This window comes from Vidua macroura, chromosome 3, assembly GCF_024509145.1.
Source record: "Vidua macroura isolate BioBank_ID:100142 chromosome 3, ASM2450914v1, whole genome shotgun sequence".
Taxonomy (NCBI): Eukaryota; Metazoa; Chordata; class Aves; order Passeriformes; family Viduidae; genus Vidua; species Vidua macroura.
In genome coordinates this window covers 39404360-39428007 of record NC_071573.1, presented here as the reverse complement: position 1 = coordinate 39428007, position 23648 = coordinate 39404360, and the positions used below count along the sequence as shown (strand labels likewise).

The 23648-nt window shown below is 50.4% G+C and overlaps 1 protein-coding gene across 4 annotated transcripts in view; it reads left to right on the top strand.

Moving 5' to 3' along the window:
• Positions 1-15357, top strand: part of LOC128805195 (uncharacterized) — a 62698-nt gene extending 47341 nt beyond the window's left edge. For all 4 annotated transcript variants that reach the window (XM_053973723.1, XM_053973724.1, XM_053973726.1 and 1 more), the window contains one exon: positions 11639-15357. In XM_053973723.1, coding sequence (XP_053829698.1) covers positions 12114-13121 — 1008 coding nt within the window. In that variant the 5' untranslated portion in view covers positions 11639-12113 and the 3' untranslated portion in view covers positions 13122-15357. The remainder of the gene's footprint in view (positions 1-11638) is intronic.
• The last annotated feature ends 8291 nt before the right edge of the window (positions 15358-23648 follow it).

Sequence of the window (23648 nt, the reverse complement as noted above, 5' to 3'; positions counted from 1 at the left end):
AATTTTCCCCAAGTCCTTGTGTTCCTCCCCTATGAAAGTGCATCTTTACTTGCAAGAGAATCCAAGTGTCCAATACTCAAGCTTAGGGTCAAAAAGAAGTTTGGGGCTTTATTATCCTCTTTTTTTTTTTAATGTGTGTTGTGGACTTTTTCAAATTCAACCACTGCTTAACTGTATAATTTGAATGTTTTATTTTCATTAATGCAGTAACTTCACATTGAGTGTGCACTTGTAGCAAACAGGCACAGAGAGAGTAATTCTTGGTGATGGTGCCACAAAGATGGCTCTGTTGGGCGATGAGAAGCGTATGAGGAAAAAGGTCCCCAAAAACTGCCCCCACACCAGCACTTGCTGGCTTGTGGCTTGAGCTGCTCCATGGGAATCTCTTGCCCTGGGAGAGTCCCAGCTTTCCTGAGAGCTTTGCCCTGGCCAAGGGCCCCACCCCAGAGCTGCTGTGTGGGCTGTGGGTCCTCAGCCTCTGGCAGACCCCAGGAACACCAGGGAAATAGCCATAAACCCTATTAAAATAGGGAGCTGGTGGGAGGGAGAGGGGAACATTTGTTACCATCTAATCCTGCTCAGGTTTTCTACACCATATGTCTGAGCAGCAGAACATGTGAAATGTGTACTAATTACTCTGCCTGTGTCATGTGTGTATATTTTATATGCAGTCCCTGACCTTTTTGTTAATAACTTCACATTATATTCATTGACCTGAAACAAATTGAATTCAGTGGCACTCACTCCAGAATTGAATTACATAGTCTTCTTAATTGGTCTCTTATTTAAATGTGGAAAAGTAACAGTTTACCACCTGTAATTATTCTTTTCCTTAAGAAATTCCTGTGGAGCGCATGTGTGTGCATGTCCGTGGCACACATGCTGGGCTCCTGTCTGGGAGGAATTCCCATGGGAGCTCCAAACCCAACTGGCACCATGGGGCAGGAAAAAAAACCCTAACGAGTTCTGTCCGTTTGAAGCAAAACCGCTTGTAAAAGTGTGTGAAAGCCCCGGAAGGATCTCCTCTGCTGGGGGAAAGGGCAGCCCTGGGCCGGCGGCCCTACTCAGCCCCGGCCCCCATGAGCCAGCATTCCCTCACTTTGCCAAGTCCCATCCCAGGACACAGCGAGCACAGAGAAGGGAGGTGAGAGCTCTGGGAATGCTGACCCACCGTGGGAGAGATCCCAGCTGGCTGGAATCTCCGCTCGGCTTTCATCCGTCCGAGGCTGAGTTAATTGCCAAAGCCTCGAAGAGGAGACTAACTCTTTACTTACTATATTTAACTTAAAAATGCAAATGTTATTAGTGTCCTGATCAGTGATAAGAGTGCCTTTGTGCCAGGCTTTAACCTCCATTAGGGGGGATTAGGAGAACGTATCCACATTGGCATTTTCCAAGTGTCACTGTGACAGCACTTGCTGCACAAATGCCTGGCTGTCACACTGAGGTTTATCACCAGTTTTTTTCCTGCGAATGCAGACTAATAAGCCCAGAAATTACAATTGCCTCCCTGCCGAATCTGTGATAGGCGGAAATAATGATATCAGTGCCCTGCTAATCTCCTGCCTCCGCGCTTGGCACCAGCCTATTGAGTCACCTGTCATACACCGCTTTGATGAGGCGAATTCAATCTCTCAGCTATAATGACAATGGAGCCATTTTAATGTTTGGAAATTATTATGGGAAGGTTTCTCTTTGCTCTGTCTTGGCAAGCAAACCAGGTCAGCGTTCTGGCTGTGTCTCCTGCCGCCGCTAACGACTTGGAAGGAGCTGGCCTGTATTAAGTGAATATGCCAAGTTATTAGAAAGGAGATGCCGAAGGCAGTTGGAGCAGGGGAGACTCTTTTTATTTCCTTTTTCACAGCAAGCATGAGCCTGAGAAGATGCTTCACACATATGAGCATCTCCCATGCACCCGTGGTGCCTGGTGGGCCACGAGAGCCCCGTGCACCGTATGCTGGCCGCCACAGGCTCCTCGCCTCAGAATCCACCTGGAAATGGCTGGCTTTGCACAACAGGCTGCATGGAGCTGGCTTGGTGAACAAACCAAGCTCCCAAACCTGGTCCAAGTCCTCCAGCCTGCTGGTGTGTTGGGAAGGGGGCTGCTGGAGGGCTGCACCCAGGGCTTGGCTGGGCAGCTGTGGAGAGAATCTACGGTGCTGGATCCACCCCTGCCTGGGTGTCCATGTCAATTCACTTTGTAGTAGAGACACTGAATTTCTCCTTCTCTCAGGTGTCTCTGTGTGTGGAACTAGGTCACACTCCACCTTTGAACAGGAGCTGAAACACTTGGTTTGTTTATTTGAATATAAAAGGAAAATGACTATGTTTCCTCAAGCTTCCAGAGGTCCCAAATGCGTGGAGGAAAGCGTCTTCAGCTGGATGAGAGTTTAAGTCACTTTGGAGAAGTGCAGGGTCTGTCAGAGCCTGCTGCTGGAATTCCATAGGTTGGGTACAACCTGGGGACTCGTGGTGCTGCCCAGTCTTCCAGCTGGATGACCTCTCCCTGGCGTCTCTCTGCCAGGATCCTGTGGGTGTGGGTGATGCAGCCATGGCCCAGTCCTACAGAGAGGCTGGCACATCCCAGCGGGAAGCGACGCTTCCCACACGGTTCCATCACCACCGCCCTGTGGGAGCCTCTGGCACTGAGGTGTTTGCCACCTTCCCTTGGCCTTCCCTGCCAGGGAATGGGTTTTAACCAATACGACATTAATTTTCCAGGATCTTGACCAAGTCTTTGCTAGGGCAGGTTTAAAGCAGCAAAATTTCAGATGTCAAGCTTTTATTAAGGTGAGCGTTCAAAGCTAGCCCTGGATGGGTGTCCTGGGCCACTCTTCAGTGGATGGAAGGCAATTGTTGGGCTGGAGAGAGGATGGAGCAGAACCCAATTGACCCACACCATGCAGGGAGCAGTGCTGAGCCCCTTTCACTGAGGGTCCTTGCAAAGAAATATTTTTTATTCGAGCTGAGTGCTGAAATTATTTTGAGGAAGTGATTATCTGTCTAATAACAACTGTGCCTGTGTGAGCGATTGCTACAGAAAGAATCAAGGCAGCGGATTTGGAAATGGGCTGAGCCGGCATCAAAGCAGCGGTGACACAGGCACATGGGGCTGTTCCCACGTGTGTGTTTGGAGGGATGCTCCTGCTGGAAGCTTGGCTCTGGCCCTTCCAGTGGGAACAGGATGGGTGATGGCATCGATGCTGGGATGTCCTTTGGTTTTGGGTACGTCCTCACCACCCTGGAAGAGCCCAGCTTAGGCCTGGACGTCATCCTGCTGCCTACCAGGCTTGTGCCTGCATGGTGGGGACCTGGGCACCGCCATCCCCACGCACCCCCACATCCGTCTCCCCTAATTAAGGCAGCCAATCTAATTAGGGCGGTGCCCTGCACAGCCACCCCATGGGGGCGCATCAAAGCCAGCGTGGGGCTCTGCACGGGCAGCACAATTACCCAAGTTAAGAAAACATCCCTGTAATTAGCCAGGCAACTCCTAGCACAAGGAATGGAAATTAGTCACAGCGCAATAAATTAGTCGGTGCATATATTTCATGCAGGGAGCACCCCGGGGGCCTCCTGTTTTCAAGCTTTGGTTTGCAGCCCCATGCCTCTCAATAAAGCATTCATCCCTAGGTGATTATGTGCCAGCAAAAGGAGTTTTTAACTGAATTACAAATTTTCTTTTCTAATTCTTTTGTAGGCAGAATTGGGATCACTCACTTTTTTTCTCTTTTTTTTTTTCCTCTCTTTTTTTTTTCTCTGAAGGTCCAAGGAGCAAAGTCACTTCCCTCCCCCTTCAGCTAATAATTAATTTTCAGCTTTTCAGGGTGCTTCAAGACCTGCATTGTTTGCTTTAATTGGGAGCAGTAGTTAAGGAACTATTTCAGAATCCCTCCCCAGTTCTGAACTATTTTAGCTGTCGTTTCTTTCCTGGGGTAAGAAAAGGGGAGGGCGAAGCAGGAAATTGGACTGTAGCAGCACACAACATTTGCATCAAAATAATACAGCCGGCAACAGAAAATCACAATCACATCACTCAGAAGGAAGGAACAGAATACAAATTAAAGGAATAATGTAAATTTTTTGCCATTAAGCTTCAATGACCATTTGAAATGGTGCAAGGCACAAAGGTTTTGATGAGCATCATCCAGTTTGATTATTCATACTTGTGCTTCTGCTTGAATTAAAGTAGGAGTGCTAGAGCCTGTTAGAGCAAAATATTTGAATTGGTAGTGAACTCTCACCTTTACTTGCATCCATTTACTTTTCAAATGAATACCAGATAAGTTAGTGCATTTTATAATCAGCCTGTTTTCCAGTGAGTGCTGTCATTACATACCAATTTCTTTTAGAAGTGCTTCCTAAGAAACATTAAATACTTACAAATAAGGATGTGTCCATCACCGGCAGCAGCCCTCTGTGAGCAGGGCGACACAGGCAGGTTGTGTGTCCTCCCTGCCAGGGCTGTGTGCATGGCTTCTCCAGCCCCATATGGGGCTGCCAGCAGTGTCTGACCTGGATAGGGAACTCCCTGTGGGCTACAGGCAGGGATCCAGCCCCTCTGCCCCACCAACGGAAGTGTTGGTGTGTGGGTGCTGCAGAGCCATGTGCAGGAACATCTCTGCCGAGCTTTCCAGCAGCAGCCATGGGAGGAAAAAGCACGGCAGGAGCTCTCCCTTGACTCCCAGCCTGCAGCTTTCTCCCCTGAGCTATTGCTGCTTTATCCCAGTCCCAGCACTCACACACACAAATGACTTGCAGAGAGGAAAAACGAGAGGAAAGACCAGGAGAGGAAAGACCAGGACTGATGTGAGTTTTCAGGTGCTGCCCTGTGAATAATTATGGATGCAGGGAAAAAGCAAGGAGCATTATGGCAGGAAACAGCCTGGAGAAGCTTCCCTGGGGCCTGATCTGACCAGCGTGAGGGGCTGGCAGGTTTGCTGGGTGCCTTGAGAGCAAAACTGGCCAGATGTTTGTCTGAGGAGATACCATGGGATTAACGGCCTCAAAAGTTGCAGCAGGAGAAATTGAGATTGGATATTGGGAAAAATTTCTTGTCCAGAAGGGCTGTGGGCATTGGAACAGGCTGCCCAGGGCAGTGGGGAAGCCACCATTCCTGAAGGGATTTAACAGATGCATGGATGGGACACATGGGGACATGGGTTAGTGGTGGCCTTGGCAGTGCTGGGGGAATGGTTGGACTTGATCTTAGAGAGCTTTTCCAACCTAAATGATCCTATGGGCTTCTGAAAAAGCCAAAAGGCAGACTCAAAATCAATGCAGAGAATCCCAAAAAGATTTGGAGTTGGAAGGACCTTAATGCTCATCTCATTTCACAGGCAGGGACACCTTCCACGATCCCAGGTTGGTCCTAAGCCCCATCCAACCTGGCCTTGGACACTGCCAGGGATCCAGGGGCAGCCACAGCTTCTCCAGGCAAAGCTGGTTTGCTAAGTAATAATTAGGTTATTCCTAATGTGCAGCAGGCTGGTGATGCCACTCAGAGCCATCCTCCAGCTCCCTGAGCTTGGAGGTGTCAGCAGAGTTCCTGTGGGCTGGTAAACACCCGCTGCCGGACCAGCGGGAGCTGCGGGATACCTCACCCTGCCCCGCTCCAGGGGTCGATAAAATGCCTTTTATTAAGATGAGGGAGGGGGAAATCAATGCGACTACACATCAAACCCGAACAAACCTCCGGTTTAGCAATTCCCGTGCCATCCCTCAGGAGCCAATGAAGGCCGGGTTATTTAAATGAGAAAGGCCGGGATGAATGCCTGCCTTTGTCCGGGCGCTTCCCCAAGGTGATCTGGGTTACACCCATGCTCTCAGGGTTAATTATCAGCTGCTTTTCTTTTAAAAATGTTTTTTCCTTATTGACACAGGGGGGTTGATTTATGTAATATCCATCATAATTCCCAGATTTCTGTAGAAATCTGTGTATCCCCACGTGTATCCCCATGCACCACTCTGCTGGTGGAGGGGCTCCGCGCTGGCCTCCCGCCTCACTCCGGCCACCACCGCCCGCCCTCCCACTCCCTGGCCCTCCTTAATTAGGGATGTTTAATACAAGGGGCTCTGGGGTGCAATTAAAACCAAATAAAACAAAAAGGCCGTGTGGAAAAGTGCAGCCCTGCTCTTTCCTTCCGTCTTTTCCCCCTCCCTAGTGTCTTTGATGCCTCTCCAACCCACCAGGGATGGTTTTTGGGGACCACCAGCCCCAGACTAGAAGAAGCCAATCCCGTTCTCTCCAAGTGGGGAGAATGGCCCCACATATGTCTATGGGGTCACAGGCCTGCACATGAGCCTGGAGGTGATGTGGGGCCTCTCCTGTCCTCATCAGTAGTTCCATAAACCAGCTGAAGAAGAGGCCAGATTGGCATCCAGCTCTCCAAAGCAGGTCTCCCAATCCTGAATCTCTCAGTCCTGGTGAAAAGGAGCAGTGCCTGACCCCTCCAGTGCTGAGGTTTGAGATGCCCCTGTGGTGTTGAGGAGGTTTCCCTGTGCCCAGGCACGGGAGCAGGGCCAAGCTGGGGGAGAGAGGAGAGGAGAGGAGAGGAGAGGAGAGGAGAGGAGAGGAGAGGAGAGGAGAGGAGAGGAGAGGAGAGGAGAGGAGAGGAGAGGAGAGGAGAGGAGAGGAGAGGAGAGGAGAGGAGAGGAGAGGAGAGGAGAGGAGAGGAGAGGAGAGGAGAGGAGAGGAGAGGAGAGGAGAGGAGAGGAGAGGAGAGGAGAGGAGAGGAGAGGAGAGGAGAGGAGAGGAGAGGAGAGGAGAGGAGAGGAGAGGAGGCACGCCCATCTCCCGACACACGCAGCACTTCAGAGACTTGAGAAAGGAGCGTTTCCTTATTTTTCTTGCTCCCATCCTTGGGTTTTTTGCTGCTTCTCCCCTGCCTAGTGCCTTGAAGCCCCACTGCCTTTGCAGGCCCTTTTCCATGTCCTTGTTTTCCAGCTGCTGGCCTGTGTGTGGGCAGACATGGATTTCTGACAGCACTGAGCACATCCCTGCTGCAAACCATGGCTTTCAGGGATCATTCCACTCGACTGGCTGAGAAGAAAACTGCTCTGATAGAAACTATGTCATAATAGTTGGGAGCTGGATAACAATGCCCCACTGCCGGGGCTGATCTATTCTCCTACGCCAGCGTGGGGAATTGGTCTCCACCAAAGCAGAAAATGGAGCTGGCTTTTCAGGAGGGTTTAAATTTAAGTGGCTCTGGAGTCACCAGATGATGGTTTTGGTAATATTTCTGTGGCCAAGCCAGCCCTTTTGTTTTGGGAAGTACTGGTCTGCAAAGCAAATATCCCACAGCATCAAACCAGAGCTCCCCACAAAAGTTTTTTGGCTTTCAGCTCACCATGGCAGCATTGCTGGGGATGGGAGGGTGCCGCTGCCTCTCCAGAGTGATTGGGAGGAGCTGGTGAAATTTAAGAGCAGCAGCCTGAACGATGATGAGAGGAATGACGCATGCTCTGGATTTACTCAGAAATCAAGAATGTCTGCCTAGGTTTGCTTTGGAAAGGCAGAAATGAGTGGGGGTTTCTTGAGAGTGATGGCTGGTCATCTCTGGTGATGGTGGGCAGAGTGACACAGGGTGACAGAGCCACCACTGGAGCGGGGCTGGAATAACGGGCTCCTCCCATGTCTGGCTGATGCATGTGGCACTCCATCCCAGCTGGCACCCTGGCAAGGGTCCCTGGGCAATTTGAGGAATTAGTTTAACTCTGGATTTCCAGTTTGGTTTTCCAGGGGAGGAGGTGCAGTCATCTCACAGCAACCACAGAGCTCACAGTAGGTCCCTTCCGGTGGCTCCCAGCAGTGTCCCAGCTGGAGGCTGCCTGAAAAATGACGTTTTCCCATGATCCGACACCAGCTCACCCGGATGCTGCAGCCATCCCCACACAGTTGGCTGCTGCTCCCTTTTCCTGGCACGCTTTGTACAGCTGGAGTTGGCTCGTGTGATAAATGGACTCGGTTCAAAAATATGACTCCTCTGAACTTTTTAACCTTACACAAAAGGGAGGAATTCTAAGAGCAATGGGTAAAATTCAATTAACTGAGATGACAGAAAATAATCTACTGAGCATGTACAACAGGCAATTGGAAGCTTTCATACCTTTCAAAAAGGAAATAACCTATTTCTTCCCTTGTTATCTAATGACACAGGAGTTTATTTCTCTGGAAGCAGTTACAAATCTACCTAATGGGCCCTAAATGCTGTTGCCAGGCAATTAGGGGTTCATTGTGTGGCTAATTCTTTCATTTCCGTGGCAGTGATTGCGGTGGCTGTGGCAGCCAAGCCGAGGTCCCTGGGCCGGCCGGGTTTGCCCCCTAGGCCACGTTTGCTCCTGTGTGGAGCACACCTCTGGCTCTGGATGCGCCCGTGCTCCACGGCTCTGCCCGGGGCACTCCTGGCCTTGTCACACCGTCACTTATTCAGTGTCTGATCCGTGAGTTATCCCGTCCCTCTGAGCTGATACCAAAGGTTTCTGCACGAACTCTCTGTGCAGCCCGGGCAGCTTTTAGTTATGAATGAGTGCAGAGACACACACAGGGACGTTATTTATCTAAAATATATAAGTAGGAGGAATCTTCATAAATCACAGGCTGCTATTATGCTGGGGTTCATGACAGCCATATCTTTTTTTTTGCATGGAAACCCAGAATATATTAAACACCCCAGGCCTCGGAAAGGAACCTTTCAAACCTGTACAATCGCTCTGTTTATCCCACTCTTTAGCATCTAATATTTGAAGTCTGTTCTACACAATCAGTCTTAAAATTACATAATTGATTTTCAAATTAGGATTTAAGACAGAATTTATTGAGGGAAGCTCCTCTATCTGCCTGTAGGGATATTGTTTATGACCTGAGGAGTGAGGTGGTTAATCTTGGAGGGAGAGCCTTTGGAAAGCTGTTTTACATTGGGTGCTGCTCATGTCATGTTGAGGAGCACTGGCAGGCATGGGGGAAAGGTTGTGCCTGGACCAGGATGCTGCCAGAGATCTGGAATGCTGCAGGACATTGCTGCCCTGCAGTGGCACCTCACAAGATCATTCCAGAAGGCCCCTCCTTGGGCTGCATTAATCAAGGGCTGTGCCCAACAGTTTACTACAGCATTTAATTAAAAAAATTTACCTTTTGAGGGAAAATCCTTCACATGCAATTTGGGTTCTGGTGTATCAGAGCCTTTTTTGAGGTGACTAGTGCTTTTAACCACTGTCTAAAGTGCACGCAGTGTTAATTAGCATATTTAGGATTAAGTAGATTTAGCATGCAGTAATCATTCCCTAATTCAGTAAGAACTATCTCTGGTGAATAGTGGACATTAATGACAGTTGCAAGAGCTTAGATATTACATAATCACTAATTACATTCTGCACAATTAGCGGAGACTCCTCAGTGTGAATAGCTAATGGCTGATTTGTGTCAGCAGCTTGTTCTGGCTGTACAGAAATATAAACAGTCTACACAATGTTCTGAAGGAATTAGCACAGGGAAGGAGGTTCTCTGTGGAGGTGGGAGGCCAGAGGAGCTCTGATGGATGGGCTGAGCCTGGAGCCAGCATCGTACCTGGACACCTGCCCTTCCTCATGGATGGCCTCAAAATGCCACCACGTGCTTCAAGGCTCTCAGCTTCCATGAGCAGAGGATAAATCTGGCACTTAGGGGCCTCTGAGGCAGTGATGGGGTGTTCTACTGAGTGCTGAGTGAAGCAGTGCAAAGCTGGCACTCACAGCCAAACCCTCGGTCCATGGAGGCCTCATGCTCCATGCCAGGGAGCAGCCAGGAGTGACACATGGCCTGCCAGGGCAGGAGCAGGAAGCAGCAACGTGCAAGTGCTGCTTGGTTTGTTTGGGTTTTTTTTTCCACCACTCTGTCTCTGAAAATAAAAATGCAATAGTGTCTTGCCCTGCCACATTTGGCATTTCCTCACCATTAACCATTCCTAAAAGGATGAAAAAGCTGAGCCTAGCTTTCCGCCCATCGTGCGTGTCAAAGCTGCCCCTCAGGAAGAGGGCCTTCTTGGAGTGAACCTTCCAGGGATTTGGGCAACACTGAGGTGGTAGGCAGGGGAATCAATTAGTAGTGCCCCATTAATTTTTAGTGATGGATTCTTACAAGCAAATTCAGGCTTCCACATTTGTTGCGTGATTAAAATGAGGAATAGCGGTATTGAGCTGACGGAGTCGTTTTGGACAAATCCCAAGCTGGAGACCAGCACTGGGCCCCTATACCTTGAGGTATTGGGTATTTTAAATTAAGATTGCATGTGGTTTTAAAAGGCATTGTCAGAGAAAAAGCAATTTAACAAAAGGCAATGTATCTGACGGCGACTCTCCTGTCTGCCAAGTGCTCTTCTCTGCAAGTGCATTGTAGGGAAGCAGATTACATCTCCTGAATATTTTTGTCTGTTGCTCGGTTCATTTTCATAATAATAACTCACATCCGTCTCCATCCTTTCATGTTGAAGGGTTGCAAACTATTACACAAACACACCTGCTCCTGATGCAGCCACCTCCAGGGGACAGCCAGCGGCTTTCGGCAGCGGGGAGCATGATGTGGCCCCCTGTCAGGGGGACGCTGACCCCAGTGGCTCCTAGGGGCATGAGGGGTTCTGGGGAGCCCCTGCCTGCAGCACACCCCACCTCATACCTCCAGCACAGACCTGTCGGTATGTGGCTGCTGGGGAAACATGGGGCAGGTGAGTCCCGGTCCCACCTGTGCCTGGGGGGACCTGCAGAGGACACATGGAGCCCAGAGAAGCTGTGGCTGCCCCTGGATCCCTGGGAGCATTCCAGGCGAGCTTGGACTGGGCCTGGAGCAACCTGGGATAGTGGGAGGTGTCCCTGCCTATGGCAGGGGGTAGAATGAGATGGACTTGAAGGTCTTTCCAAGCCAGGCCAGTCTGGGATTCTGTGTCTGAAGGAAAACACCTCAAAGCCCTAGAAGCCTCAGCAAGACTACTTCTGCCCCAGCACGCGAGTGGCTATGCCCCATTCCACACCCCCAAGCAGGAGTTTATAACATTTGCAGTGCTGTTTCCCAGCTGCTGAGATGTTCAGAGTCAAGGCTGAACATACTGACCTTTGGGTACCTTGTGTAGAAATCCCATTTCTTCATTCCTGTAGGGCTGGCAGCTGGGCTGGCACAAGGTAAGGAGAGCAATGGTGGGGCTGAGGCCAACAGGATTTCTCCTCAGCGTGCCGAGGAGAAGCAGTTCAGCAGGGCAGATGTGGCACGGAGAGCACCATGTTCAGTTAGGGTCGCTCAAAGCCATGCTCCTCCGTGTCACTAGTGGCTTTTCTGTGGCAATGACCAAACACGGTGCGTGCTGTGCCCTCCCTGCCGCCAGCCTCAGAGTGTCCCAGCTCCTCTGGCCTGGTGCTGGGGGTTGGAGACAAGTCTCAGGCCCCAGCACAGGGCAGCATTTCCCTAAGTGCTATTTGCTGAGGCAGGTGCTATTCCTTACGTTATCACCAAGACATTTAAATCTCACTGATTGGCATTGTTGTCTCAAAGACAGTGTTTTTCCTGCTGAGAAACTGCATTATATCGGCGAAACAGAGCTCATTTCCATTCACTCAGCAGTCTCTCTAGAAATGACATGCAGTGCTTGAAACTGTTTATTTCCAAATTCAGGCCTCCTCCGCATCAGTCATCAGCTTCAATTACCAGTTTTCCGGAGCCAAGCCATCAGGCAGTCTGACACGAGGGTCCAACCTAATTCCCACCTTCTCCAAAGTCAAGAGCATAATGTGTAGATGAAAAGGTGGAAAATAGCCTGGACTTCATTAGCATGCAGAGCCCGGCTGTTCATTTGCTTGCTGCAAATGGAAGTTCTGACACTCGGCGCCTTCTGCAATATGAGAAAAGTCCTCTTCAGAGTATATGATGTCCTCACCAGCCAGCAAAGGTCATCAAAAAGGCAGGCACTGACCTTGCTCCCTGCTCTTCATGACTAGTTTATTGATTCCAGGAACACCTCATTACATGCCGGATCAACATATTATTGCCATGTTCAGCGGCTGAATTGTTTACAAGTGTCTTTATAACCAGCAGAAAGCCTTCCGGATGATGCATGACTACACTCATTTGGATGTGACCTGCCAATTAGATGTTATCCGATCTGGTGCTGTGTGTTCTGATCCCTGACCAGGCCTGCTGCCCTGCATCAGCACGGGCCCATTTACTACTTCTTCCGAACAGCTCTTTGGAAAAGTGTCCATTAGCCTGTCAGTCTGTAAATATTTTATTTTTTTACCTCGGCAGCGGTAGAGGCACTACTGGCGCTCCCAGTTTGTCATTTGCTATGCATGAAGTTGATAATCAGCTGGGGGAGGCAAGGGGGTGTTTTATGGCAGCGTCTGATGGCCCACCCTATTTGCAGTCAGCATGCGTGGCCCGTGCTCCTGCGCTGTGTGCCACCCCGCCACAGGGACCCGGCATATTTTATTCTGGCGCCAGCACCACGAGACTGCTGATTTATCAGTGGGGGGAAGGCAGGAGCAAACCCCCCCTGTGCTCAGCCTCCCCCTGCCCTGCCTCCAAAGGCCCCATAACTTACCACCCAGCAAATGCCTTCCCCCTTCTCCATCTTTCCGGTGCTTTGTGTTCTTCCTTGTTAATATATTGCACTGTGTTATTTATCCTGGCGCGCAGCCTGGGGTATTTACACACGCGGAGACATGAGAACTTCAAAAATAAATCACAGGGCACGACTACTATTTTAATCTCTCACTACAGACACTTCTGTGGCTCCATAAAGAAAAGAGTGGTGCGGCAGATTGATGAGCAAGTCTGTAAAGAGAGATCTGTGCCAAAAAGTGGTGCTGGGATCGATCATAGCTTCCAGGCACCAGAAGTCTGCACAGGCTGGGGTTTTGATTTTTCCGCCTCAGCCTTTGGTGGTGATAGGGTGGCTGAGATGCCAAAGGAAACTCCATGCAGCCAGGATGTAGCTGATGTGGCAGTGCCAGGATGTCTGTGGGGGCTGTGGCCTAGCTGGAATATGATAAAATGTTCACACACATGGCACTCTCTGCCCAGAGCTGTGCAAACATTAATCAAGTTTCCCAGTGCCCCTTGGCAAGTGTCAGTGCTGAAATTCCCTTGTTGGGGTTAAATCCAGGGACCAGAAGGGCTAAAGGGCTCCAAGGGTGAACCCACAGCCCCAAAAACACCACATCTCCAGCATCCAGAGCCAGCAGTGCATCTCCCCAATCCCAAAACCCACCATGCCAGGCCCTGGGCTGCTGAACCACAGGAATGTGTCAGGAGGGAGGGATGCCCATGCTGGGTGACAGAAAACAGCTGAGGGTTCAATTCTCTCCTTACAACATAAAGCATTGGGAATTGGGGGCTGGGAAAGGGGGATTTGAATTCCTTAAAACAGCACAATTAGCTTCCAAAATAAAAACTGGAATATGTTTGTTTAATTAGAGCTGAGGCAAAATACACACTCAGGTCAAGCCAGCCTTAGGCTCCAGAGACAGCACAGTGCATTGATCTGAATTTCGGAAAGGAGAGGGGAAAGCTTCCATTTCCTAGCAAATGCCTGGCTCTGGGCAGCCCTGGAGCTGCTGGTGTTGAATATTCAGAAGGCTGATTCCCCATGGTGAGCTCAGCCAGCGCTGCAGCCAGGTAACAGCGCAGGCTGGCACAGTGGGAATGGAGCCTGGGAGCTCCAAATCCCAAATGTTGGATCTCCGCCTGAGCTCAGGGATCTCCCTCCCCCAGGGAAGGTACCAGGTCTGGCCTGTCCCACAGTCCCAGTGGAGGGTCTGGCCTTATTTTTGTTGTGTTAAGCCTGCAGTGGTTTATCAAGTCCCAGACATCCCTCCAAATTTGGCACCTCATCACTTCGCTTCTGTTTGTGTCCCTGTTACTGGATTTATGTTCATGATGTAAATTCTCCTTTTAAATGGGAGAAAAAAATCAGCTTTTTATGACAGTAGACATGAAAGTTGCATGACAATGGAGAAGTGCATTAACCTTTCCTTTAGCTTGGAGAACTTCATAATCTTTTAAAAATCAACTTTTTATTAATTTTGGAATGATGCTTAATGCCTGAGGGGAGTGAAGAGCAGTGGCATTGCCAGTGGACCTCTTTGCCACTCTAATTTAAGGTCAGGCTTGCAAGTGCTGCAGGAACCACGGCCCATGCAGATATGGAATCATGGAATTGTGAAGGTCGGAAAAGCCCTCTGAGATCACCAAGTACAAGCATTCCTCCAGCTCTGCCAAGGCCACCACTAAACAGTGTCCCCAGTTGCCACACCCACACATCTTTTAAACTCCTCCAGGGATGGGGACTCAACCACTGCCCAGCTCCAGGGCAGGAGCAGCCAAGCACCACGTCTTCCCATACAGCCCATAGGGGTGAATTAAACTGGTGGTGCTTGGCCAGCCTGGAGCTGGACTTCTGCATCCATGGGGGTAAGGATGAAGAAGCCACCTCAATTTTATTGTAAGATTGGGTTTCCCTGGGAGAAAATCAGTATGTCCTTCCTGGGCTGAAATTTGGATTTAGCAGGGCAACTGTCAGCCATTCTTCCTTGGAGACTGGGGCAAGGAGACAGCCAGGAGAACCCAGCCCCTTTCCAGGGGCTTGTGTAGGGAAGGAAGCAGCTGAAGGGCTGTAAATGCTGCACCCAGCGAGAGCAGTTCGTGGGGCCACAGACCTTACATGGATCCACCAGGAGCCTGAAGCTGAGGGACAGAGCCCAGCCCCATGGCACGCGTGAGCCTCTCCAGGTGGTGGGCACACACTGGGCAGGGTGGGCTCTTATTAGTTGCTATTAATATATTATTTCACATATCATTCTTGATGGGATTTTGTTGCAAAGGGCTGCTGATATTTTAGGGATATGCGGGGCGAATCTCTGTCCATGCAGCCAAATCCCTAGGCCAGGGATCCGAAGCCACCGGCACAGCCCTCACCGAGTGTTTCCAAACTGAATAGTCATTGGTTTGGCAGATAATTCAGAAACTATTTGTATGAGCTGTTTATCAAGTTATTAACTGCACAGATGTTGTTTGGTTGAAGAGCAGCTGAACCTTCTCTCTGCCAGCCGGGGAGACAAAGGTCTGCAGGAATAATTGGAGATGTGCATGGAATATTAAATTAATTTACTGCTCTTAATTCTTATGCAAATCCTGACCTCTGATAGAGCCTATCAATTACCCTGCACACAGGGAAAAGAAAGGAGAACAGTTTCTTTCTTTTCTTTCCCCCTCTCCTTTTTTTCCTGTTGTTCTCCAGTTTGGAGTTTGTTTCTTTGTTGTTGGTGGTGGTTTGTGTTTTTTTTTTTTTTTTTTCCTTTTGAAAGGGAACTTGGGAAAGGAAATATTTGTGTGAGGGAAAGGGCAAAGGGCCAGGATTATTTAATTGAATGTCCCGGTTGCAGCGATGTCCCCTGGGAGACAGGGTGCAGTTTTTAACATTGTAGGGTGCTCAGGGGAGGCCTGGGAATGTAGGCCAGAGCCAGGCTGGAATAGCTCCACATGTCTCCCCAGGAGGGGCCCCACTCTGCCAGCACTGTGGTGGGCTGAAGTGGGAAAGGACTGGAGGCCCAGGCTGATCCCAGATGGGTTTTAATGGGGTTGGGGGCAGGAAGGGGCCTCTAGCTCTGCTGGAATCCAGCTGGGGTTCAGGGGGGTTATCAGGGAGGGCTTCCTGCCCTGATAGCAGGGCTGATTCTGCCAGTAATTACCAGGGAAGAAGAAAGGGAATTTGTTGAGATCCCAGGTAAAATGAAGCAGGATTTAATTGGTCCTCATTAAACAGAGCTGGGTTTCCAATATGGAGAAAGGCCTTGTCCGGGCAGTGTTTAATTGAGGTTGTGTGTGCGCTGCTCAGCCGGTGCTAAAAGGCAGATGCCAGGCCCTGTTCTTTCATCCCATTTTCTAATAAGGATAAATAAACAGGATGAATAATGCCATCGGTCTCTCCCTCGACCCCTGTGAGACCCCAGCAATGCAGAGCTGTTCACCCCAGACCTGCTGCCTGGGATTTATGAATCCAACGTGAGCAGGATCCTTCTGCACGGTGCACCCAGTGTGGCACTGATGGGCTCCATTAGCAGAACGCCCAGGTCCAGCTACGGAGCAGTTTGGGGAATTCTTTGGTTAGTGGCTGTCAGAGGGGAGCCTGAGGACGGGATGGGGCTCAGGAGCCAGAAGGGGAAAGGAGGGAGAAAAGAATGGAAGATAAAATTATGTCTTTCCTTTCTATTTTTCCTTTCCCCCCCCCCTCCCCTCTGCCCCGTAAATCCTGGGAAGCACTGGGAGACTGCACTCCCCCTCCCACGCCGCCCACTCAGGTAATTTCATTTATCCCGCAAATCTAATTAGCAATCCGTGACTGACATTAATACAGATCTAATGAGGCCGGCGATGACCAGATTATCAGGCAAGCGCTGACAGAGCCTTAAAGGCACATCGAGCCCTGCAGTCAGTGGGACACCCAGCAAGGGAAAAACTTTAAAGGGGGAGAAGAAAAAAAAAAAAAAGGAGGAAAGAAAGAAAAAAATAGACGGGGGGGGGGGGGGAAACATGAGGAAAAGCGGTGAGGATAGGGCTTGGCTGCTTAGCTTATTAGGAGAGCTGGAGTTTTGCTGGATGCAGTTTATCCACCAGCATCAGGCCTCTGCCCCTGCTTCTCCCGAAATACCGTTCTGCAGAGGAGAAAAAAGGAGGGGGGGGGGGGGGAAATAAGGGGGGAAAAAAAAATAAGGAGAAGCTGGAGCCCAAGGAGTTGCTGTGCAATTTATTCCAAGGGGTGGCTGTTGAGAAGGCAGCAATTTGTGGCGGCCGGGGGTTATTTAGTGCGATATGAAATCAAATGATCCTATTGCTCAAATAACAGTGTCTGGGAGGAGAAGCAAGCGCTCCAAAGGTAATTGTCTCCAGATGATATTCCTATTATCCCCCAATCCTGGCCTAAACGCTGCCAGCGCCGGACTGGAATCGATACGGGGGGAGGACCGGGGGGATTCCGGGGCCGGGGGGGAGGCATTCCCGGCACTGGCTCCCCTCGGGAAGGGCGGCAGGGCTTCGGGAAGACCTTAAATTCCTGTGGCTGCTGCCTGTCCGTGCCTCGGCGGGAGCGGCAACACCGGCGGGGGAGCCGAGCCCGGAGCCCAGGTAAGGGACCTACGGGAGAACGGGGAGTGGGAACCCGGGCCCTTCCGTACCCTGGGGGGCAGCCGCTCTCCGAGCGGACCCTTCTGCATCGCTTCACCCCAGCCCAGACTGTCGGGTCCGGTGCGACCTCCCGCGGCCTCTGTCCAGCCCCGCCGCGCTCGATCAGCCGCTGTTTGCGGTCACTGCCGCCTGCGGTCGGTCCCGTTTGCCCGGAGCCGCTGGAAGCGCAGCCAGACCAGGAGCGTTTTCACTCTGGATCCCTGGGTAGCGGATGGAGCGGCGGCCCCCGCTCTCCGCGGCGCTGCCCGATGGTAAAATCGCCGGAATTCAATGGCTTGAGGGAAACGACGGGGGAAAATCCAAGGCGACGGAAGGCGGTGAGGGGGAGATGGAAGCGACCCAGCGGCAGCTACCAGGGCGGGGGTCCCCGGGGCGGGGTCCGGGCTCTCTCCGTAGCCGCTGCGGCGGCGGTAACCGAACACTTCTGGTGCGGCAGCCCAAGGCGAGCGGCCGTCCCACAGCTACTCCCCAAATTCCATCGAGGTGTCCCCCGCGCTGCCCGTGGGGTGGCTGCGGGTACTGGGACGAGGCTTTTCCCCTTTCCACCTTTCTTTGTCACCCTTTCGCCCGGGAGGGCAGCGCGTCCCCGGCGCTTCGGTTACAGAGAACAAACGCGCTCCTCCTGCAAAAGAAATAATGCGAGTATTGAGGGAGCGAGGCTCCAGGCTGGAGCGCTCAGGAGTGTCCCGGCTGGGGCAACTCTGTGCTCCCGGTGGCCAGGGTTTGCCCTGGACCCTTAACAGCGGGAGATGGCTGTGCTGAACTAGCGGGGACACTGCGGGGAGCAGCAGGAGGAGAATGCTCGGGGTCAGGCGCCTCACTCGGGTTCTCCTAACGAGAACAGGGCACAGGTCACCCCCCGGGCCGCCAGGAGAGGCTGGTGTGGTTTGTGTGTCTGCAAACCATTGTGTGGGCAAAGCATTTGGAACCTGAAGCCTGGAAGTGAGCCCCAGCCTTTACCCACCTGTGTGTCCACCCCATGCTGCCTTGCAGGTACGTTAGAAACATGTTTTTGAGCACTGTCAAAATGTGCTGTTGGAGGATTTTTCCATCTCTGCTCAAGCCTTTTTGTCAGCTTCAGCCTCAGGTTCCTATTTCTGTTTGTCATGTTCTGAATGGAGTGCAGGGCCCAGGGGTGCTGAGCTCCAAGCAGACACAGCTTAATTAATTGAATAGTCTCGTGCTTGTTCTCCCACTTTTTACAAACAAATGAACAGTTGATATGTGTGGATCCTTTCATTCACCATCAGAACAATCCTCTGCACAGGATGGAGAAATGCCTAATCAGTCACAGGAAACCAGCACAGTGGTTTGGGGTGGGAAGTGAAAAACACCATGTCCACTCAAACCTGGATTTCACAGCACTGGAGGACTGGGAGAGGCAGGGTGCAGGACTTGCCCCAGGTGAGACCTGGGCTGGCTGCACAGGCAGAGCTTCCTCAAAGGTAAGCCAGCTTCCCCAACACTCCCAGGTCCAGGCACTCAGCTCCAGACCTCTGGCAGAAGTGAGACTGGAACAGAGGCAGCAGCCAAGCCATGCCCAGTCAGGAGCTTGGGGTCCCCTACAGCATGAGCTCGGAGCTCCACACTTACTCTCCTCCCGCATGGCCCTTTTGCTTATCTGCTTGTTTTTATTTCCCAGAGTCACTGCTGACCCGCAGGTGTTCCTTCTGAGACACAGATGTGGTGGGTAGTGTTTGAATGCTGGGGTGTGAGGAGGCCAGGGATCCTCCAGGGACCCCGTGTTTGCCTGTGTGTTTGCCCCAAGAGCTGTGCCCTGCTGCCCGTGCCGCCAGATCCTAGTTCCTGGCCCCACAAACCACACGGCTTGCCCAAGTGCCTCCTTTTGTTTCAAACTCTTGAAGCCTGCAGCACTTGTTGAACCTGATGACGAGTGCATCAAAGTGGATGACAATTAGGAAATAAACAAATATCATTTGAGGTGCTTTTGGGCAGAATCCAGTCATACCTAGATGGGCTCGTTGCTGTTGTTACCATATTGAATATTCCTCATAGTTAGGATATTTGTGCTGTGCAGCAGCGTCCCCGGCATGGCAAACATTGCATTATCTCACTGTGCAAAGGCTTCATTAATCAAACCAGACAATGGGCCAGACACATCCATTTGAGCATGGCGCTGGGGTCCTCTGGGCTTTTCACCTTGTCTAAATGCTTCATGCCTGTCAATGCAGGCAGCAGCTCTTGAAAACTGATTACTCTGAACTGTGGGAGTGACAGGAAAATGTCTAATTCAATTAAAAGAATTCCCCAGTTATATTATATTCTCCCTTTAATTTTTCATGGCTTGTAGAAGCTAAACTTTTTCAGTCTTTCCATTTGTACATGAGATCAATCCAGTCATTTGTCAAAACACTAATGAAAGAGCCTGATAAATCTGTGTCCTTTAGAGCAGCAGCAGCAGTAGCAAGAACTGAGATCTAGCAGGATGGAGTGGCCGGGCCAAGCCGTGACCCTGCTGGCAGGAGCTGCAGAGTGGACAGCAGAGGGAACTGCTTGGTCGTGAAAGTGCTGTTCTCCTGAAAGAGGATTCTGTCAAAAACATGGTTTGGTGCAGGGGATGGCACGCCAAGGGCAAGGTAGGACCTTGTGTGCTGGGAACAGGTGTGCGTGCACTGTCCCCTTTTCCTCACTGCAGCACCGTGTGCTCCAGGCGCAGAGCTGGCAGCAGGACACTCAGGCACAGGAAGTCCTGAGAGCCCCAGAGGGATGGTCTCCATCCCATATCTGTGAGGAGGGGAACTCGTGGTGCCTGTGTCAGGCTTTGCTTTGTGCTGGGTTCTGTCTCGCCGGGTCAGGCTGCAACTGAGCGGGACCCTGGTCCCCCCAGCCATGGGACTCCAACAGGCATTTGTGGCACTGATATTGGCTATGTATTGTGAGCCATTTCTCCCGCTTGCAGTCTGGTCACTGCAGGCCTGAAGGACATACTCCAAAATGAGCCAAAATACCCTCTTCTGAACAGAAATACACTAGAGCTGGTTCAGCTTGGGGAACACAAGTTGAAGGAGCTGTGGCACAGGGCACTCATGAGTGTGAGGTGTAGATGCTTTCAGGGAAGATGAGAGTTGAGCCCTTTGGCTGTGAGTGGTTGGGTTCGAATGCAGCCTCTGGGCTCACATCTCAGAAGGCCTGAATTCAGTTCTCATTTTTCTAGGGATGGGGAAACTCAACATTGTCAATCTCCTCTTTCCTCTTCAGACAGCAGCAGACACTTGAATGGAGACTCCTCGTGTTTACAGCCTGGTCACACGAGCAACTGAGACCTGAAATCTCCCTGACATCCTATCTGGATGCTTGGCCTTGGAACAGCCTCATTTGTGCCACACCTGCTTCCTTCCACTCATGGAGCCTTCTTTTCTGTTCTGCACAGAACACTGGAAAAGTACTTGGAGATGGCTGGAGAAGGAAGGAGGCTTCCTGGAAAATGGTCTCTAAACCAGGCCCTTCCCTGTGCCATGGTTTTTCTGGGACTCATTAATATCAGTGGTATGTGCTTATATCTCAGTTCTCCAGGATTAATTCAAAATCCACGGACAGTGACATGCCTAGGGGCTTTTCAGTTATATCACTCAGCTTTAGCTAAGGCACTTACATTTGTAATAAACATGACTTGCTTTTAACTGCTGCAGTCTCCAGGTTTTTGTGTACTCAGCCATTGTGTTCTGCATTCCAGGTTCCTGCTGGAGGAATTCTGTCACCTTCCCCAAGGCAGCAGATCTGAGGCCAAACGAGGTGTGCGCTGCTTGTGCATCAGACACGAGTAATAACAAGTTTTGAGGAACTGTACCACTTAATAAAAGCATTTTACTACATTTAAATGTATTAAAATATGAACATTAAATTCAACGCGCTAATTACTGTTCCCAGGCATTGCCACTGACAGGAAATAGATCCTCACAATTGCTCTGCTGAGATCGCTCACTGCTGTTACTGCTCTTTGATTCCTGGTGTGTTATTAGTGCTCTGCATTTGGGACTTGAATAATTAACAAAAAGGACTCGTATCGGGCATTATGTAAATTCTATATGTTTTCACACAGCTACTGGGGCCTGTGTTATATGTATCATTGACAAAAAGAAAAGCAAATGCATTTGGTTCTGCCCTGGCTTGTGGGCAAGGGATCTCAGGGGTCACCTAGGCACAGAGAGGGAAAACCTCTTCCTAACACATCTCTGTGTTTCTGCAAATCCCTTTCCATGGCAATTTTTACCTCCCCCCCAACTTGCTGCATGTCCCATGACACCTTACCATGGACACCAACAATTCCTGCTCTGTAAGGCATTTCCCACTTTTCTGGGAGCAAGGGGCTTCCCATCTCTGCAGCAGGCATGTGCAGCATGTGGATTCATTGCCCTGGAAAACTGGGAAAGCCTACCAGGGGTCTCTGGTAGGTGAGAGGCCTGTGGCCAAGTGCTCAGCTCCGTGAGACAAATCCCGCACCTTCTGGGATATGGTTACGTCCCAGAGGAAAGGGGGATGCTAAAGGACACGTGGCTGCCTCCCTAAATGAAAAAGAGTGTAAAGCTGTTCAGATTAGTGCACATCAATCCGTGCTGGAATCAAGAGATGCTTTGGTTTGGCAGCACTGGGGACAAAGCCACCATTTCGTTCAAAGTGTATTTAATGCGACAGAGGAGGTGGCTTCCTTTGACAGTTTTACAGCTCTTATCAGATTACATCAAAATTAAATTAAAACAATTTAAAAGAAATGTGAAGTACTGCAGGGAGAACACAAACAAAACACTCCTCTTTGTAGGCTTTCAGGGAAGAGACCACAGTCCTTATCACGGATAGGAGGATGGAGATTATTCTTGAGTCAGTTATGAGCCCAGCGACTGCAGTGAGCACCGAGACACAGAACAAAGTGGGAAATACATCGGGGGGACCAGGATAAGGCTCCTTATTTCCTTTTTTTTTGTTAAATAAATAACAGAATGTTGAGCCCTGCTGCGATTCAACACCCTCAAGCCCCAGCTCAAGCTCCATAGTGAAAAAAAACCTCCCAGGGTTGCCCAGGAGACAAACTGTGCAGCCCAATGTGTCAGGGACCATCAGCCCCTTTCCACCAATCCCTCAAAACTGGTATAAAGCTTCCAGTTTTTTCAGTTTGGGAAAAAGGCTTCCAGTAGGCTCAGGATTTCAGACAGTGCTGAAAGTGCTTGGAAGTTTTGCACTGTTTCAGGTGTTCTTTTAGCGAGCACAAATATTTCTGAAACCAGGCCCAGATTTCACCTGTGGGCTCCAAAACACATCTTTGCTTTCAGTAAACAGAAGAAGTGGGGAGAACAGTCTTCATGACAAGTGCTTTTTATGGAAATGCAGTACTAAAAGGCTCCCAAATCCTCTGCTGGGCATTCCTGGAGTGCGAAAGCTCTGACTCAAGCCATTGTTCTCCATATTCTCCATACTTTGTTGAGCTGGGTATTTAGATGGACACACAGGGTCTGAGCCAGGCTAATTTGGGAGCAGCTGGGTGCCACTACATCCATTCCCTTTTCACTCTGTTTAAATCCATGAAGCTGAGCTGGAGGCTGCAGGTGTTGGAAACACCAGGAATGCTGCTGGATCACCAAATCCAGTCAAGGAACCCCAAAAAGCTCCCGATCCCCGGAAGGCCAGGGCATGTCCCCAGCCAGACCCTGCAGCTCCAGCTGAGCTTTCATGTGTCTGTTCTTGGCCAGAAGTTCTTACAAAGTGTAATTATTGTGATGATCTCACACTAATTGTACACTGATTGCCATCCTAATTATGCTTAAGCATTTCACTGCTCTCTGCAATTTTGTCTATTGATGTATCACTTCTCCTTCATTTCAATTATTCCCGTGGTATTCAGATTTTATTGGGGCCCTGGAATTTAAGCGCTCATTTGGCAACTTCCTTTCAAAGGGATTGAAGTTTTTATCTGGAAATGAAAGGTGGGTGTTCTGTTTTCATTCTCCAGCTGCAGATGTGAATGCAGGGCTGGAGATGGCTGTGGCTGACTGCGGCCTCTTCCATATGAATTTTGGAGAAGTGACAGCACCAGGGGGACACAGTGGCACTCCAGAGGACGAGGAAATAGGTTTTTTTTTTTTTTTTTTTCCTTGAAAACCATGGTGTACAATAAACTCGGCAAAGACAACTGTAGTTGTTCAGCAGCTCCCAGTTATTTTTTTGATTGGTGCTTTGCAAATTCCCCCTTTTCCAGCGACACGGATCCTGCGTCGCCCCAGATGCCCTCAGCGCCAAGCCGGGGGCTCAACTGGACGAACAGCAACACCTGCGTTGCTGTTCGTCCAGTTACCTGCGGTAACAACGTGGTGGTGAGAAATGGGCTGACGATAAATAATTATTAAAAAAAAAAAAATCTTCAAGGCTTCCAAACCGCCTCTGGGCGGCGCAGGCTGCGCCCGTCCGTCCCCATAGCAACGCGGGGCGGCACTTC